This window comes from Bactrocera dorsalis, chromosome 4 (genome assembly GCF_023373825.1).
Source record: "Bactrocera dorsalis isolate Fly_Bdor chromosome 4, ASM2337382v1, whole genome shotgun sequence".
Classification (NCBI taxonomy): domain Eukaryota; kingdom Metazoa; phylum Arthropoda; class Insecta; order Diptera; family Tephritidae; genus Bactrocera; species Bactrocera dorsalis.
In genome coordinates, this window is record NC_064306.1 from 38,576,156 (window position 1) to 38,594,427 (window position 18,272).

Sequence of the window (18,272 nt, forward strand, 5' to 3'; positions counted from 1 at the left end):
AATAATGTGTGTAATTCTGCGGATTTGATGAATCATGGAATGATAACCTCGCAACCCAAACTGATGCGCTGATTATAGTTTTTCGTTTTACGATTTTTTCAAACGTTTTATGAGAATTTTCTCAACAAACTTCCATATTATCGGTGGAAGTGATATGGGCCTATAAGAAGATACATCATATTCTGGCTTTTGAATCATGATAACTTCATCAATTTTCCACTAAGTTGGCACGTATTTAAGATGAAAAGACGCGTTAATAATGTATTTACTATACTTATTGGAGGAAGCTGTTTTATCATCTCGGCAGTAATCAGGTAGTAATCATTTTTCAGGCTTTCCTCACTTAGCCGACTGTTTGCGCAACTTGAATAATCTTCTTGGAGAGTATTTCGGCAAAATAATCCGAAAATACTTAACCCCTTTTTGAATTATCTCTTTTCCAACTATCAGCAGCTATAATGCCTCGTACCTATATATTTTTTTATTCTTTTATTATTGTCTTCAAACGTTGACCTTATGGTATTTTCATAAAAAGAGCTTTGTCTTGATTTGTATCGATGGGATTGTATGAAAGCTATTTGCTATAGTCTTTCGATTCCAAAAATATGTTTGGGCATTATTATATTAGTATAGGCAATAATCTGTGCAAAATTTCATGAAGATATGTTTTCAAATAAAAAAATTTTCCATACAACAACTTGCGTGTGATTGACTAGCTTGTATAGTAGATGTATCGTTCATTGGTTCGATGTCAGCGGTTCCAACAAATGTAAAAAAATGCAAAACTTCATATCGATATCTCAAGAATTCAGTGATCTATTCACGATTCGATGCTTCTGATGAGTATTGTAAACTTTGCGGCGGACTTAATATGTATAAACGGTTGAAGGTGTGAAACATAAATATAACTAGTTCGCAATTTTATGAAGACAACGCGCAAGCTAAGGGACATTTTCGGCGTTAAACTATAGTATATCCTATATATCCCTTGCATATGTTTGCTACGATATCTTACATATTGGCAGATTTATGCGGTATAGAGCCAACAGGAGTTTTGAAAGTCTTATAGTAGATAAGTGGGGCCCACCGGTAGTATTGAAAAAATGTTATTCATTTTTGTAATTACAATATTTCATTATCATAGAAATATACTCCCTGAATTTCATTAAGATATTTTAAATATTGACCAATATGTGTTGTATAAAGTCAACGGTAAGTTGGTCCTGTTGAAATCAAATGACGGCGAGGTCACGAGCCTCAATTTTAGGCTCACCATTGACGGTTACGTTCTCACCGGCATAATTTTTTAATAAATATGGACTGATTATTCCACCGGCCACAAACCACACTAAACCGTTGTTGTTTCTGGATGAAATGGCAGCTCTTGAATCTCTTCAGGTTGCTGTTCGTCCCAAATCCGGCAATTTTGCTTGTTTATAGTACATACCCATTGAGCCAGAAATTGCCCTCATCTCTGGGCAATATTTTCTCTCGAAAACATCGGATTTTCTTGGAACGTTTCAAGAGTCCATAGAGCGGAACGATGTCGCTTGGGTAGGACGAACGGCTTCAGTTCGGCACAGGCTGTGTTTTGTACCCTTTCAATTTAATATCCCGACGTAAGTCAAGTCGTTCCAGACGTCAGCTCGAGTTGCTGCGGACCGCATCAAATCGACTCTCCACGGTTTTCGTGTACTTTCTCAGCTATTCTTCTCTGCTTGCTGATAAATTGAGCGAAGCAAGCGAAACACATTTTTTATGGAACGTGAATTTTCGTAATAAAGTAGAACGATAATGAAATACCAAAAAATACTGAACATAAATAACATGACAACTTTACACGACTCATGGGTGATCTGTCAATAAAAGACTATTGAAAAAGTGCCTTTACTTGGATCACCCGATATATGTACCCGGGATGTCATAACATAACCAGTCTTTTTTGACTTTTTTGTTCACTTCTTTCCAAGTGGCTACGTGAGTGCATTTAACAACGAACTCCATTATTTGGAAAGCCATCAGTGCCTAACGTATAGGTCCACTGGACGTTGTAAAATAAATATTTCTGTCATATATTGATAAAACTAGAAAAAGCAGGATAAATATACTTTTCTACAAGATGGCAAACCTTGGTGCTAGTAAGAACTATTTAGGTTTCTGAGATATGTATATCTGGCAATATATATTAAAGAGTAGAACACCAAAGAAGGTAAAAAGTACCAGTTCTTTGTGCGGAGAAAAGGACAGTATGCTAATGAGAAGACTTTAATAGACTTTTTTTGTAGTACTTAGTTGCGTATTGAAATCATAAAAAAAGATTGAGTTTATCATTTCAGTTAAGCGAATACTAAGCTTTAAATTCCCATGCCACGTCAACTGTTTATAACCAAATTTAATTGCATTCGATTTTCATTTCACACTTAGCAGTTGCACGCACTCACCTGACTTTTCATTGGATCCGTATTCAGCTGACACATATAGCCACCGCGATCCTCTTCCGACACTGCTTTTATATGTAAATTCCATGTATTCTGATCCAAGTGACTAACACTGACACGTGGATTGTGTGTGATGACATTCTCGTGTATCGCCTGAATGGCTTTTGTATCCGCTTTTAGCCAGCCAACCTGATAGTGGTGTCGCGGCGACAAGTGCCGTCAGTTAGCGCCGGCAACAGCGTTCATAGTCGAAATGACAGCGAAAATAGCGGTAAAGTGGGCAATATTAGCAGTCGACAGCGATTGTAGTTGTTTAATAACGGTTGTGATGGCCACAGGTAGATCAGAAGTGATGCGACGATGTCGAAAAGGAGGAGATAGATAGAGAGTATAACAGACCATGAAATAAAGTCAGAAATTGATTTGGTAAATGTATTGAAATGTATGATGGATTTATAAATTTATCTCCGAATATATTTAAGCTTTCACAAGATAAAAAGAAGAATAAATTTTGGTGTAATATTTAAAGTTAATTCAATAATTTAAAGAAAAGTTAGCAAAAATAATGAATACAAATAGCCTATTTTACGTATATTATAATGTTAGTAAAGGTGTATTATACCCAAAAGTATATTATATAAATATACAATTTATTGTTCAATTACTTACTCTATAACCGCCTAAATGCCGCACGTGACATGTGAAGGTAGCATCTCGGCCCACAGCAACTGACACATTTGATATGCTTTCCACAAATTCCGGTTGAAAAGTGAGAGTTTCTGCAAAGTGACAAACAATATACATATTATAAACATTAAATGCATAATTACCCATATATATGTAAATATGGGATGCAATCGAGATAATTATATACATATTTCATTCTTATATTCAATTATTCGTTATTGAATACCGTTTTATATTACACCGTCCGTACAACACATGGCTGGGTATTGAACCAAACACTTTTTTTGACTCGTAAATAAAAAAGTATTTTCTTCGCTTTTCGAAATATGCCTGCGAAAGAAAAATATTTGCCTTCAATATTCGAAACTACATCTTTAATAATTACGAATATATTTCGCGCACTTCGCTCAATTTATGCTCAACTTAATCGGCCTACTAAGCGTTCTAATCGCAACACTATCACCCATCTTGAGAGTTAGCATTCATAATTGGATAATATTAGACCGCACTGAAGAAAATATAGCAGTCGTAGCTGAGAGTGAACACAAAGACCGTGGAGAGTCGATTCGGCAACGTTTGCAGCAACTCGGACTAACGTATTGCACAACTTGGCGCATTTTACGACGAGATCTTAAGTTGAAAGCGTACAAAATACAGCTTCTGCAAGAACTTCTCAAGCCACTCGACCTCCTCAAGCGACATCACTTCGCTCTATGCGCTCTTGAAAAGTTTGAAGAAGATCCGACGATTTCTAACAAAATTTTGTTTCAGCCATGAGGCCCATTTCTGGCTCAATTGGTATGTAAAAGACTGAAGAGATTAAAGCGCTGCATTTCATCCATGATTTGGTGTGGTTTGTGAACCAATGGAATCATCGGTCCATATTTCTTCAAAAATTATGTTGGTGCGAACGTAACTATCAATGACGACTGTTATAACGTCATGATAACCGACTTTTTGATGCCTGAAATTGAAGCTTGTGATCTCGGCGACATTTGGTTCCAACATAACGGCTCCAATTCCCACATATCGCATCAATCTATCGATTTATTGAAAGAAAACTTCGGTAAGCAGATAGTTTCACGTTTTGGCACGGTCGATTGACCATTAAGATCGTGTGATATCACATCGCTGGACGTTTTGCTTTGGGGAATCCGCTTCGATTCAGGCCTTGGAGCAAAAGTTCACACATGTTATTCGGCAGTTACCAATCGAAATGCTCCAACAAATCATCGAAAATTAGACTCAACGAATAGATCATCTAAGATGTAGTCGCAGACAACATTTTGAAGAGATAGTCTTCCAAAAATAAATGCCAAAGAATGTTCTTTCGAATGATAATAATGATTTCTCATTATACTTGAAGTTTCTGAGTTCTTTTTTTTTGATGTCTCGGTCTTCGAAATTTCTTATTTAATTTGGGAAGCAATATTTCGCTTAAGCAAAAAAACATGCAAAGTAAGGTTAGGTTTGATAAACAGGCTAATTTTTCGTGAGGCCGTGAATAATCCCCCTTGCATAGCCAGAATCGTCTATCCATTGTGATGCGCAGAACTTCTAAGAATGAATCGCTTAAAGCCTACCACAAATTTACTTATTTTAGCCGACCAATGTCAATTCCAGCTAAATCGCCGGGTTCGTGGAAAGTATGGCAACCGATATGCCTTAATCTTAGTCTAGCAAAATCTGGGCAGTGAAGGAGAAAATTCATCTTATTCTTTGCTAACTTTACATTGCCGACCGACGTTTGCTGAGCACGCTTAATGTTCGAATACAGCGGAACATCTGCTCGTTTCTATCGTGATGATTGGGAAAGGGTGCCTTTCTTGAAAGCTCATCAGTTTTGCAGTTTCCGTTGAATATACAGTGGCGAGGCACCCAGACAAGTGTAATATGGAAGTAGCTTGAGCTTACTGTCAGCAAGTTGTAAAGTACAGCAACAGTTTTAGATGTGCCTCGAACCTTACTAAGGTCGTTAGTGTGTCCATTTCACACTACCAATTGGTACTAAAAAATGCCTGGCGTTTTAGGGTGCTGATCAACGCATTGATTTGACACGCTGTGCTTTTTAGCGCCGTGGGGTGAGGCTATCGTCAACAGGTGCCTACGTTACACACCGGACGTTGTCAGCGAGCTCACGACCTGTATAGAACCTCTGCTATAGAAATGGGTACATTATTCCCTAAAAGAAGAAGCACTTCGGAGAACTGATATGAAGCCCTTCTTCAGCGACTCTGCTCCATTCACACATCTCTCGGAGGTATGTATATGCCTGGAGAAGATGCCACTAAAAGTAGGCTCCGCGGCGCAGTGATCAAAGTATTCATGGATATAGTCGAACTGAGAGAGGATTTCGGAATGTCCCTGTCTGGGACCCTTAGTATACGAAGCTAGTCTACGAGCCCCAATAATTTAATCTGCATTTTCTCTGGAGCAGCTCAGCCTAAATTGCTGATTCGGAGGCATTCCTTGTGGCGGTTGAAAGGATAATGGTTAGGTTTATTACTTGTTTTAAAAAAATTGAAATTAGAGATAAAAATTAAACCAAACTCAGTCTGGATTAAAATAAAAACCACGGAAAATAAGCTCCAAACTACAGTAAGGGTAAGTGAATTTTACTTTTCCTCTAAACTCACCCCGCACTGCCTCGTGATTTGCAAATCCTTATTACTGCCGACAACTGCTAAGTAAATAAACAGTAGCCGGCAATAAAATGGCACAAATTGCTCGAGCTGCAGCGGAGAAAGCTATGCTTGAGCGATGTTGCAACAGCTCGTGTCAGCAGCGACGACCTCACATCATTTACTCAGCTGCAACACAGAGACCGCAAAGCTACGCGCACATTCGCATGCAATTTGTGTCGTTATGTATATACATATATATGTATGTATGTATGAACAAGTATATGCATTTAACTTTGTTGCAAGTTATGCTGCGACAGACGTTGCAAGTAGCAATTGCGACTACAACTCCTGCTGAAAATGCCACAAGTGTTGAGCTACGGATTATGGCAAGTGGATAAACAGATTGACAAACAAGTCTCAACCTCAGTGTTGCTGGGGGTAAAAAGGACGAGAGGTCAGTTGGCAGGACGGTGTGCAGGGTTGCGGCAAGCGACGCAGCCATAACAAGCAAACTAAACAATGGAGTGCAAAGCGGCAATAACAAGAAACATACCTCAAGTAATTCAGTAGCGGAAGCGTGTGGCAAAGGAAGTGCGTTTGAATGATGCGAAGCGCACAGGAATGGTGTCGACGAATGACGTCAGCAGGCCAAACAATGCAAACATGACCACAAACAACAAATATACAGTTGTTGGTGTTTGCACATGCTTTCTGCATGCATGTTTACACAATTCAAGTGGAGCTAAATTAATTGCGAAAAAATTGCAAGCCGCATTTAAAATAAGGTTTCGCCTACAGGGCGTATGAGTTACCAAAAAACATTAATTATGTAGAAGCGGCGTATTAGTTAGCATTCATTTTATAGGTAGCTATCTCTTTACATGTTTACATTTGTTAGAAGAGTCCTTAATTTTTCTGTTAAGAAAATACATTAAAGTTGTTTTTGGAAGTACGGTTGTGGGTTTTTATATTTCGGGGTTATAAAATAAAAACAAATATTGGTTTCCATAATATTCTTCATTAAGATCCCATACACCTTTGCATGCATGCCGAATCCTAATCATGCGTTCTGAACGCATCAATCGCCTGTTCTTGTTTTGAAAAACGTTGACAAGAGGTCAACGGGTTCACGTACTGGAATAAAACGAAGTCATTCGGTGCCAAGTCGGGACTATACGGTGGATTACTCATCAAATTGATGCTTTGAGAGCTCCGAAATGTTTCAGTTGAAGTGTGAGAGCTCGCATTGGCGTAGCGAAGAGTGATCCGTCTTCGGCGGTTGGTTTTCTTAATTTCTTAAAAGACAAATACCAAACAAATGATTGTGCACCACTTACAATTTAAGGTTTTTCGTTGTTCTAGTGGAATGGTTGCGTTATGTCCAGTTTTTCCAAACAACAGGCAACCATTTGCTTGGAACTGTTTCGTGCACGAACATCTTTTGATAGAATCGGCTGACCTGAAAATACCCATACAGTTTTCTGGTGTTTACTTTCGAGCTCATTATACAATGATATCATCGGCGTACTTTGAAGAATTTCTCTCACAAGTTTACATTTTTCTCGACCAATCGCACGAAAACCGTCGTACCTTCCTGTTCCTGTTCCTTCGGTCTTTATGAAAACCAATGGTTTCGGTTGCAGCTGTACGTAAGGAGCTTGAAATGCCTACCGAGTAGAATGGCAAGTCGAGTAGAAAACCGTTTCGCTGTCAGTTTTGACAGTAGCTTCTCGACGTCGAACATTCCCTGTGTATGTTGAAAGGCATAATCACACACCGAATTTGTGCTATTTGCTCCGTCCATCTCATTTACTGGGCGGCGGTGGCGTTAGCTATTACTTTACGAAGACATCAACCAACTGGGAATCGGCACATTCCCAATTTAATCGGACATTCCTGGTACATGCTCTTAATTATGTTTGCTGTGGCCGTCATCAAAAGTGGGGTCATCATTTGATACTATTGTTTCGCGCAACCTCGCTAGGCGAGTAGTATAGTGTTCCATACACATTTTTAGCGAGGCGCTGCAATTAGTATTCAGCGAACCCTTAAACAAATAATTTCGAAGTGACTCCGGTGAAACGTGCTCTCTTTTAGCCATGACAAGAGTTACTAACGTTTCCAGAGTACGCGTCAAAAATGCAACAGAATTAAGTATAACCTTGCGACTGAAACTGTTTACCCTAAAGCATGTCTATACCCATTACACCCCGTGTGTGATCTACGACCTCGAATATATACACTTTTCCATCGATAAACATTGGTCATTGACGGAGCTTCATCGCCAAAAATTGATTTCAGTCACTAAGAGAGTTGTATAAATTGATTGCGAAAATAACCGCGATTAATTTGCATTTTCTGGCTGAGATGGATATTTTAAGTCACTGTAAACAACACATCACAAATAGAGCTCGTATGTCAAAACGTTCTGAGCGCTTATGTCAAAAGTGTCAAACTTTACGATAAAAATGTGAGTTGCCTAATTGCAACACTAGGTTTGCCAAATTACGAAATATAAAAGGCAACATATTATATGTAACACCCAAAATGAAGCATCATATATAAATGATCGGCATGACGAGTTGAGTCGAATAAGCCATGTCTGTCTGTCTGTATATAAATGAACTAGTCCGTTAGTTTCTCAGCCTTCGATTTGAAATTTTGCAAACGTCTTGCAATCTTCAACAATACGAGCCAGCGTTTATTTTGTCTCATCATTCCTTTCGATGGGGACAAGAATGATTTATTTTTGAACTTTTCTCTCAAAGAATAGTGGAATTCGGCCAATCGGTAGATTTATTAAGCACGAGAGTATTTTTTATGAATTAATAATTTATTTAATAATAAAAATACCATAAAATTTAAGAACTCAATCATTTAGTAAAATTTTGTAGATTATAAGCGAAATTGTAGTACCAAAAGCCGAAGTCAATGCATATTGCTAGATATGTATTTATGCTCCTGATACATAGGCACCATATACGTTATACATATAAAATTGCCGACATCTGTTAATACAGACATGAGCAACACGAAAAACATGTCGGCAATATTAATTGTAGCCACAAACATTCGTGCATCCATACAAAAAGATTCGCACATCTGACCATATTAATTTTAATATTCACTTTCACACACACATATGCACACATACAAATGCACTATGGTTTGGCACGAAATAAATAAATGCATTTGCGTTTATTCTTGCTCGCACTTGGCATTCTTTGCTGCCTCTGCTGCTACAGCTGCAGCTGCTGCTGCCAGCCGGCGGCCACGGCCTCCAATCCGTTTGTAATTTCTCTCCATCCGCATGACAGTGGCCGCACCGACCAGATCCTTGAAATGCATTGCCCATTCACGAACTTGTTGACGGTCACTTACGCACACCAGCATATGCCGATCATCGCTTACATACACACACACACGCAAATGCATATTTATGTATGTAAATGCACATTCACATTCGTGAACGCTTAAAGTCATTAATAATTTCCGGAAATTCGTTGAGTAATTCTTACAACTGCGATGTGATAAATTCGTAAAAAATATTAAAAATCGCAATTTCTGTTTTCCTTATTTTCAAGACACTCTTGGGTTTAAAGATAAGTCGCAAAAAGTTCTTAAGTAAAAATAGAGCATGCCTCTTTTAAATTCAGCATATATGTAAGTGCTCAGGACACACAGAAAATATGTAAAATTCGCACTGTCATCAGGCTTTATGTGGAATTGGAATATACGAATCATATTCGTAAAGACTTTTTTTTAACTTTCAATGCTTGTAGCTGCAATATAATTGCTAGCTTATGACATTTAACTAGCTGATTGGTCTTCATTGCTTTTACTTCACGCCTAGGCCTTGGTTTCATATAGGAGCATTGACCAGTGATATAACTTTGAGTATGTAAACCATAATTCGGAGTAACTGAACGAAACAGTTAGTAAGTAAAATTAGGGCAAAAATTAGGACAAAAATATACGGGAATTCAATAAGTAAGGAAACTATTTTGACATTAGATACACTCGGTAAAACCTTTTTGCTTTGACATAATTTCTTTAGAAAGCTTTTTAAGAATATTTTATAAAATAGATATAATCATAGGTCCCAACAGTTTAATGTGATCCGAACAAAAGATTTCGTCAGTAATCGAAGGCAACGAACATATAGGCTTTAACAAATTTTTGGTAAGCGAAAGCTTTCTCTTTAAATACGAATACTTACTATGTGGCCATGATCTTAACAGCATAATCAAAATATGTTCTTTTTAATGTTATGTTTGGTCAGTACATTTCTATGCCACAGAAATCGGCACTCTGAAAATAGCAAATGTCTCTAATCTAGAGTTTCTTGAGCTAAGGCTCTTCAGAAGGAACCTAGAACGATGGAATGGCAGATAGAGTCACCAACTATGATGTTTTGGAAAGCATGAACCAAAAAACGGAGTTATTAAAGGCAATAAGGAGGAGTTAGTCAGCATAACTAGGATATATAATAAGGATCCCGAAATATGAGCTTCTGCAAATAATTGTTCCATGAAAGTCCAGTGAAAACGGGGTTTTTGGTAACAACTGCCTTGGATATTCTTTTTCTTTCAGGGGTTACACGGGTTTCCACGGGTAAAAACAGCCCTTTTAACAATTTTTTTCTCTTAAAAAAATTACATATTTTATTACAATGATTTATTGTTACAAACATACACTATTAATTAGAAATTCAGAAATTTTTGGAAAAAATATTTTAATCTCCGCCATTGCGACGCTATTACCGGTGACCCCTCGGAAAAAAGATGCGCCCGCGCTGGCTGGATAGCTCCTTACAGGATCATCTAAAGTGAAAAAAACGTGTTTTAGTTAAAACTTTAGCTTAGCACTTGGACGAAAAAAAACTGAAAAATGTATTCTTTGCAGACATTTATACAAAAAAATGAAAATTTCACTATACTTTTTCAAATAGCAGTTGTAATCAAAAAAAAACATTCTTCGTCCAAGTCATTAAAAAATGTCTGTCAAAGATCTGTGTAAAATTTCATGAAGTTCGGTTGAGGAGTTCTCGAGAAATCTTTTTCCAACCGACTTCAAAACAGTTTCGAGTAAAACGCGTTCAAAGACGGCGCACTTAGCCTGGCTAGCCTCGAGGGCACAAGTTCTCAAGGCTGTATCTCCGAAAATATTACTCGAATCAGCTTGAAATATTTTAGATGTATTGTAGCACTTAGAAGGAAAATAAAAAAACAATCGATTTCTTGAAACCCGTAAACCCATGTAACCCTTTAACAACAGGCCGGCCGTTTCATCTTTTCGCAATTTAGAGTTAATTCGAGATGCCAATTGCAGCCAGGTTCTTCTCCAACTGGTCTTTTCAACAGAGTGGAGGTTTTTCTATTTCTCTACTTTCTACCTTCAAAGCTGTAGTATTTTCATCCATTCGGACACCACGACCTAACCAGCACAGCCGCTGTCCCTTGATTCGCTGCACTTTATCAGTGTGTTCGTATATTTTTTGTAGCTCATCGTTTCATCGAATGCGGTACTCGCCATTGGCAATGTGGAAGGGACCATAAATCTTACGCAAAACCTTTCACTCGAACACTACTAAGGCCGACTCATCAGATAATGTAATTGACCATGCCTCCACATTATATATCCGGACGGGGATGATGAGGGATTTATAGAGAAGGGTAGAGATAATTAAAAACCAGAGATTTTATAAATACAATTATACTAAACAAACATTACAAAGAGCGACATGTGCTCTTCAAGAAGTAATACAACGCATTTTATATAATGCTATGGCCAAGAATTTAGCTTAATTATGAAGAAACAGTGACTTTTTAAAGGATGTAACGACGTCTCAACATTGGATTAGGAATAATGATCACAAATGGGACAATTTTGTTCATTATTATGCCCAAATTTAACCAAATGTGAGCTTCATTGCAGAAGAAAATTTTTTTGTGAAAATCGGGATTGGTGGCCACCGCCTTTTTGGCCCATTCACCGAACGTGCAAAGCGCTTGATGGTCGTTCGGCTCCAATTCCTGCACAAGCTGCATTTGTAAGCTCGCGAACCAATATCTATCCGCAAAACCTTCCATAAAGTGGCTGGGCCTAGCTCCAATTGTTCGGCGCGATGGTGGATGAACTTATTCGGGTGTTTTTGAATACTCTGCTTCGCAGTAGCATAGCGTCTTCAGTGCGTACTGTACGACGTTTCGGAACAGCAGTGACTTTTCTCTGTTCTCTACTTCAAGAAAATGATCGTATGAAGGAAAGTGTTCAATCTTAAGCATGTTTTGAAGTAGCTGATCAGTTGTACTTCAATAATTATATGGAAAAATTGATAGCAGGCCATTATTGCTTTATCGCCATATTAAGTAATTACATTGAGAAAAAATTGTAATTCCTCGGTTAAATGATAATTCAAATGTATTTTGCTAAATTGGTAGGACCGTTCTTAATTACTATGCCAAGTCAGAGCGCAATCTGTCAACCAGTTTGTTTACAGCAGCTGCTTAAGGCGACACACCTCAGCAGTGCGTTGCGATGTTTACAATGGATAAAAATATCGAAGAATGAATGAAGACAATGAATTGTTTCACATTTTATATATCTAACCAAATTTCGTGTACGGAGTCGGTTCGAATGTTGGAAAGGCTTACCGTGATTCAGTTTTATCAAAAATATAAGCCTACCAACTTTCAAGGACGGTCGAGAGATCGTTGAAGACATGCATTATTCTGAACGACTTTCGACTTTTTCAACTGATGAAAATATTAAAAACAGTGAAGGATATAGTGCTGGAAAATCGTCAGAATGGAAAGAGAGCTCGACATTTTTCGCGATTCGTTCGACTGATTTTAGTTGATATTATGGGTATGAAAGGTGTTATTGCTCGACTCGTACCGATATAGCTGAATTTTTTTCAAAAAAAGTACCATGAACAGGTCTTATTTTACGTGCTTGATCAGGCGAATTCCAATCCCACATTCATTGAGAACATTATAATGCCGATGAGACCGGTTTTCAGTCAATCGAAGAAATAAAACAAAATTCGATGAAGAAACTGAAGGCTATCCCAAAAAGTGCTTATGAAAAGTGCTTTGAGAACTGGAAAAATCCTTGGCGTAAGTGTATTACATCTGGTGGTTACTTTGAAGACGACAAAATAAATATTGATGAATAATTAAATATTTTTCGTTTTAATTACCTTTTTCCCATACACTTTTTTGTCATAATGTATATTAATGTTCTAACTGCTTAACTACAAATGTATTTACTTTGCATGTGGACTAGAAATATAGACATCCAATTGTTTTATTTCATTGCTGGCGCCCATTAAGTTTCGAACCTACCACTACCCACACCAAAGTCTCACTCAATCGCTGTAAAATTACAGTCGGTTTCTGTGCATGAGACGTCGGATTGGTATGCTGCTCCTTGTACTTTTTCTGTGTTGTCGGCGCTTGCACTTAAGGCGCACACAAATTTACAATAAATCATATTCTCGGTCAATTGTGTCGATTCAGCGCTTTTTTGCACTATTTTACCAAGACCCTTTCGCTGTTCGCCTCTCAGCACTTACGCATCTTTACATATGTAAGCATGTATGTGTATTTCGCATAACAATTCCTTACAAAACGCCGACAGTTTTAAACACTTTACGCTACTCCTTTCTGCATTCTTAACTTTTTCAGCCATCAGCTGCGTATTGGCGTTCAACATTTGCTTACCGAAGTAGTGATTTTTTTCGCTTGCTTCCTGCTTTTGGTTGCAGCGCTTTTCAGTTTTGCCGAATGTAAACTTGCATGAAGTTCTATAAATATTTAAATATTGAATTTCGTGCGGCGTGTGCGAGCGGCAGCCGGTGGCAGCGCCAGCGAAAGTTGTCTGCGCATATATTTTATTCATGCGTTGCCAATGAAATCGATTCGCATATCATCACTGCTTTTTGTTCGTTTTCATATTCTTTTTTTGTATTTTTTTTTCTCTATATTTTAAAGTTTTTTTAGTTGCTTTTGCGAATTTCTATAATTCTTTGCTATTTTTCTCTGCGTTTTTGCAATCCTCTCTGCCGCGGCAATGAAAAGCATTTCAGCAAAAAAGTGGGGAAAATATTCGACTGGGTTTTCGATTCTATTTTCTATCGGAGTTTTTTGCTTGATTCTCCGGCAGCATTTGCAAATGAAGTGCCGCCTCGTTGATTGTGTTGATTTCGTTGATTCACTCAATTATTTATGTCTTCGAGTTAACACATGTGCGCCTGATGTTCGTCCGAATGTGAGTATGTATGTGTTTGTGTTTTGGGTATGCGAACTATTTGTAAAACTGCGACTGCCAACTTTTTGCCATAAATACTAGCCGGCATCAGCTTTTTATTTCGGCGGGTTTACAACTGCTGGCAATGACCCACAGGGGTTTTCGGTGTAATCATCTGAATTTATATGAGATGGTGGTGAAAGTTACATGTTTGTGTTTTTTGTGAACTATTTGTTTGTGTAGTCACATTACTATTAACGATTAAATCGTGAACAGAAGAGAAGTAACATAAATCGACGAAGGTTTGGTTGCAATGGTAGGAATAATTTGAGTAGTTGATACTGAAGAGCCCAATGGTATTGTTTAAAAGTGTTAGGAAGGCGGTTTAATTGTTGCGGACAATATACTGAAAGCCTGAAATCAGTTAAAAAAATTGAGGGGTTATATGGATTTACCGGTTTCAAAAAATCGAATTTTTATTATTTATTTTTTTCATAATATTAAATTCCACAACTCTCTAGAATATTGTCCTAAGTTTTCAAGTTGACCCAAGTAATAGTTTCGGAGATACAGCATTGATAACTTTTGTGCTCGATGCTAGCTAGGCTAATTGCGCCGTCTTTAAACGCGTTTTTATCGAAACTGTGTATTAGAAGTCGGCAAGATTTCTCGAGAACTACTCAACCGATCTTCATGAAATTTTACACAGGTCTTTGAGATACAACACTTAAAGATTCAATTAAATTCAATTAAAACTATTTGAAAAAAGATATTTTACGAATTTTTCACTGAAATTTAAATTTTTTTGTAAAAGTGTCTGCCAAAATCCAATTTTTCAGTTTTTTTCCTTTGTTCAAGTTCTCAGTTAAGGGTGTATTCTGGTCTAGGATTTTGAAAAAATCGATTTTTTTTTGCATATTCTGAAAGTTTAGACTTTCAAAATTATGATCTTAGAAGGGTTTTTCAAAATTCGACTCATTTTCGGAGATACAACCGATTTTGTGACGTGGCGTCCGTGTTCACTAGAATTGTCTCCTAAACTTTAAACGAGTTTTTCTCGAAACTACTTTTTTGAGGTGGTTGACATGATATTTTAAGTTCTACTAAACCGATTCCTTTGAAATTTGGTATATATCTTCTTTATACAATACTCCATCGTGTTTGCCTTGGATTTCCAAAAATCTTGATTAAAAGTAAAATTTAAAAAGTAGTAAAATTCGAAAAGATCGAAAAGTAGGGTAAACATTGTTTTTGTAAGTTATTTTTTTTTTTTTAAATGGTCACCCCGATAACGACATCTTTACTAATGAAGAAGATTCTTGTGTTTTAGATCTCTACAAGGGTTGAAATCACGTCAACCAGGGCGCACTGTTTGTTTTGAAGGCCCCACTCCACCGGCCCGTATCTCGACGAATTTTGGTTTTTTTCTTGCAATTTTTTTTATGTTATTAAAATGTAAATAAAAACATACATATATAAAAATTGATAGTAAAAATGTTTTTAATTTTTTTATCTTAGTTTGAAAAATGCCTAAAATTTATGCGTCTAGACCAGAATACCCACATAAGGTTTTAACTAAAACACATATTTTCCACTTTAGATGATCTTGTAAGGGGTTATCCTGCCAAGGTGTGCATCTTTTTACTAGAGGTCACCGGAACTGGCGTCGCAAAGATCGAGTTTAAAATATTTTTTTCCAAAAATTTCAAAGTTTCTTTGCGAATAGTGCATGTTTTTGAAAAATTTTAATAAAATATTTAATTTTTTTTCAATAAAAATAAATTTATATTTAATTCCAATTAAATAAAAATAAAGATGTCACAGAAAAGCATGCACGTATAGGTCACAAAATCTCCTTTGTTTAATAGATACCACAAAACAAGGAAACACGTTAACTTCGGCTGCACCGAAGCTATAATACCATTCTCTGAGATTATATGCATAGCTAAGTCTGAAAGTGTAATCGACCAACGGCTTGCAACTAGCGGAAAACATTATGATAGTTGTTTCATAAAAAGAAAATTTCAAATCGAATTAAAGTCGATTAATACATTAAATTGCTTTAAACTTTCGAGAAGGATATGTTGTTTCAGCAAAATTAGACATTAGCCTTCCAAAAGAACGCCGACTTGTTTTGATATACAGTGTGGTCACAACCAGAAATATATTGAAATCATTGATAGATATCATACAAATAGCCATGCAAACAAGATCTTGGTGGTTTCTTGACTATGGCTTGGGGGCAACAGTAAACAAGTCTCTGTAGTTTATCAATGGGCTCCTAAAGGCCTAGATGCGTCATTGGACAAGTACCAGCAGCCAATCTACGTTATAAAGAAAACGTATTTGTAGATGATCTTTATCTTGATGTTGATTTGTAAATCGTAATGGCAGTTATATAATACATATCTGAACGAATTTTTCGGAATTTATAGCGCTATTTTTGACGATATTTCATTCCAAATTTCGTAAATATATCTAATATACCTACACTCTAGTAAATAATTTTTTTCCATAAAAGGACTTAATTTGGATCAATCAGTTTATATGGCAGTTATGCCTTAAAATGGGGCGGTACCAGTGGCTATGACAAGAAAAAGACGGCTTGACAGGATTTGCCCAGAAAGTAATAGGAATGAGTCGATTTAAAAAATGTATTGAACCAATCGTTACAATTCTTTAAAAACTTTCAAAACAGAATCCCTCTGCGTCGACACAGCGCTGTCAGAGCGATTTACAAGCACTGATGGCAGCAGGGAAGGCATTCTCCGGAGTAGACTTAAGAGCCGATGTGCATGCTGCTTGGATACCCTTCACCGACGAGTGCCACTCGGAAGTTTGGCTCTTTTGCTCGGCATCAAACTCAAAGATCCATGACTCGTCACCTGTGACTAAGTTATTCAAAACTTGGGGGTCATTTTCACACATGTTCAACTTTTCTTGGCATACTTCCACTCGCCGCAATTTCTGGTCGTCGGTAAGCATTTTTGGTATCTTCTTCGTGCATGTTGAAGTGCTCCGTAACAATATCAAGAACCACAGATTTTGATAGATTTAACATCCAGGCAATTAAACGATAGTAATACTTAGTTGATGGTGTGAGTTCAAAACTTTGCGCACACTAGTCACATTGTCGGTGTTTCTCCCAGCACGGTCTTCATCAGCGACCTCTTCCTGGGTCTCCAAAAAGGTCTGGTTCCACCTGAAATACATTATTTATTGCTAAAGCAACATCTGAGTAAGCCGGCTTGATCATATCAAACATCTCTGTCGCAGATTTACCCAGTTTCACACAGAATTTAGTCGGGTACCTGTGCTCCAAAAAATGCTGCATTTTTAGTTTGCACCCACTCACAGAAACACGTCGCTCGAAAATGTTTGTCCGGACTCTAGTTCGTTCTCGCTCGTTCGTTAGCTAGGAACACCCTCTACCAAATCCAGTCGGTGCGCGCACGCTCTGAAATACCGTCGCGGCGAAAGAAAATCAGTCCAATTCCTTCCGAACAAACCCTGTAAGTCAGTTTGCAGAAATAAATCTCCAATGCAACTATACTCAGCGATAGTTAAGCGGTTAGTGCCGATCTCAACTTATGAGATCAAATATGCGATATAGGGGAGGGCACAATAGAGCATAGGTGCCACTGTAAAACCTCAATTAATATTTATCTACTATCTATCTAGCTCTATTAAGCTTGTAATAAATAACACTTCAATAGCACAACTAAGAAAACAACAGAGTTAGTCGATGGAATTCGTAGAACCGGAGAATTTCGACGTGTTGCTTTAGAAAAAGATGTAGATGTACTTGTATATAATTGTCGTCTTAAGAGATTACATGGGTTTACGGGTTTCACGAAATCAAATTTATTTTAATATCTTATTAAATTTTACAACACCTTTAAAATATTGTCCTAAATTTTCAAGTTGATCCGAGTAATAGTTTCGGAAATACAGCCTTCAGAACTTGTGCGCTCGAAGCTAGCTGGGCTAAGTGCGTCGTCTTTAAACACGTTTTTCTCGAAACTGTATTTTTGAAGTTGCTTGGCATGATTTCTCGAGAACTACTGAATCGATCTTCATGGAATTTTACACACATCTTTTAGACACAATTCTTTAAAACTTGGATGCAGGTTTTTTTTCGAATACAACTATTTGAAAAAAATGTTGCGAAATTTTAATTTTTTGTAAAAATCTCTGAAAAATTCAATTTTCAGTTTTTTATGTCGTCCAAGTTCTAAGTAAGTTTTTTTTCCGAAGAGTCACTGGAAAT

General features: G+C 37.2%; 1 protein-coding gene across 1 annotated transcript in view; it reads right to left on the reverse strand.

Moving 5' to 3' along the window:
- Positions 1–18,272, reverse strand: part of LOC105233099 (lachesin) — an 84,609-nt gene that overhangs the window by 46,608 nt on the left and 19,729 nt on the right. The window contains exons 2-3 of the mRNA XM_049454888.1: positions 3,108–3,217; positions 2,442–2,627 (exon numbers count right to left, since the gene is read on the reverse strand). Coding sequence (XP_049310845.1) covers positions 2,442–2,627; positions 3,108–3,217 — 296 coding nt within the window. The remainder of the gene's footprint in view (positions 1–2,441; positions 2,628–3,107; positions 3,218–18,272) is intronic.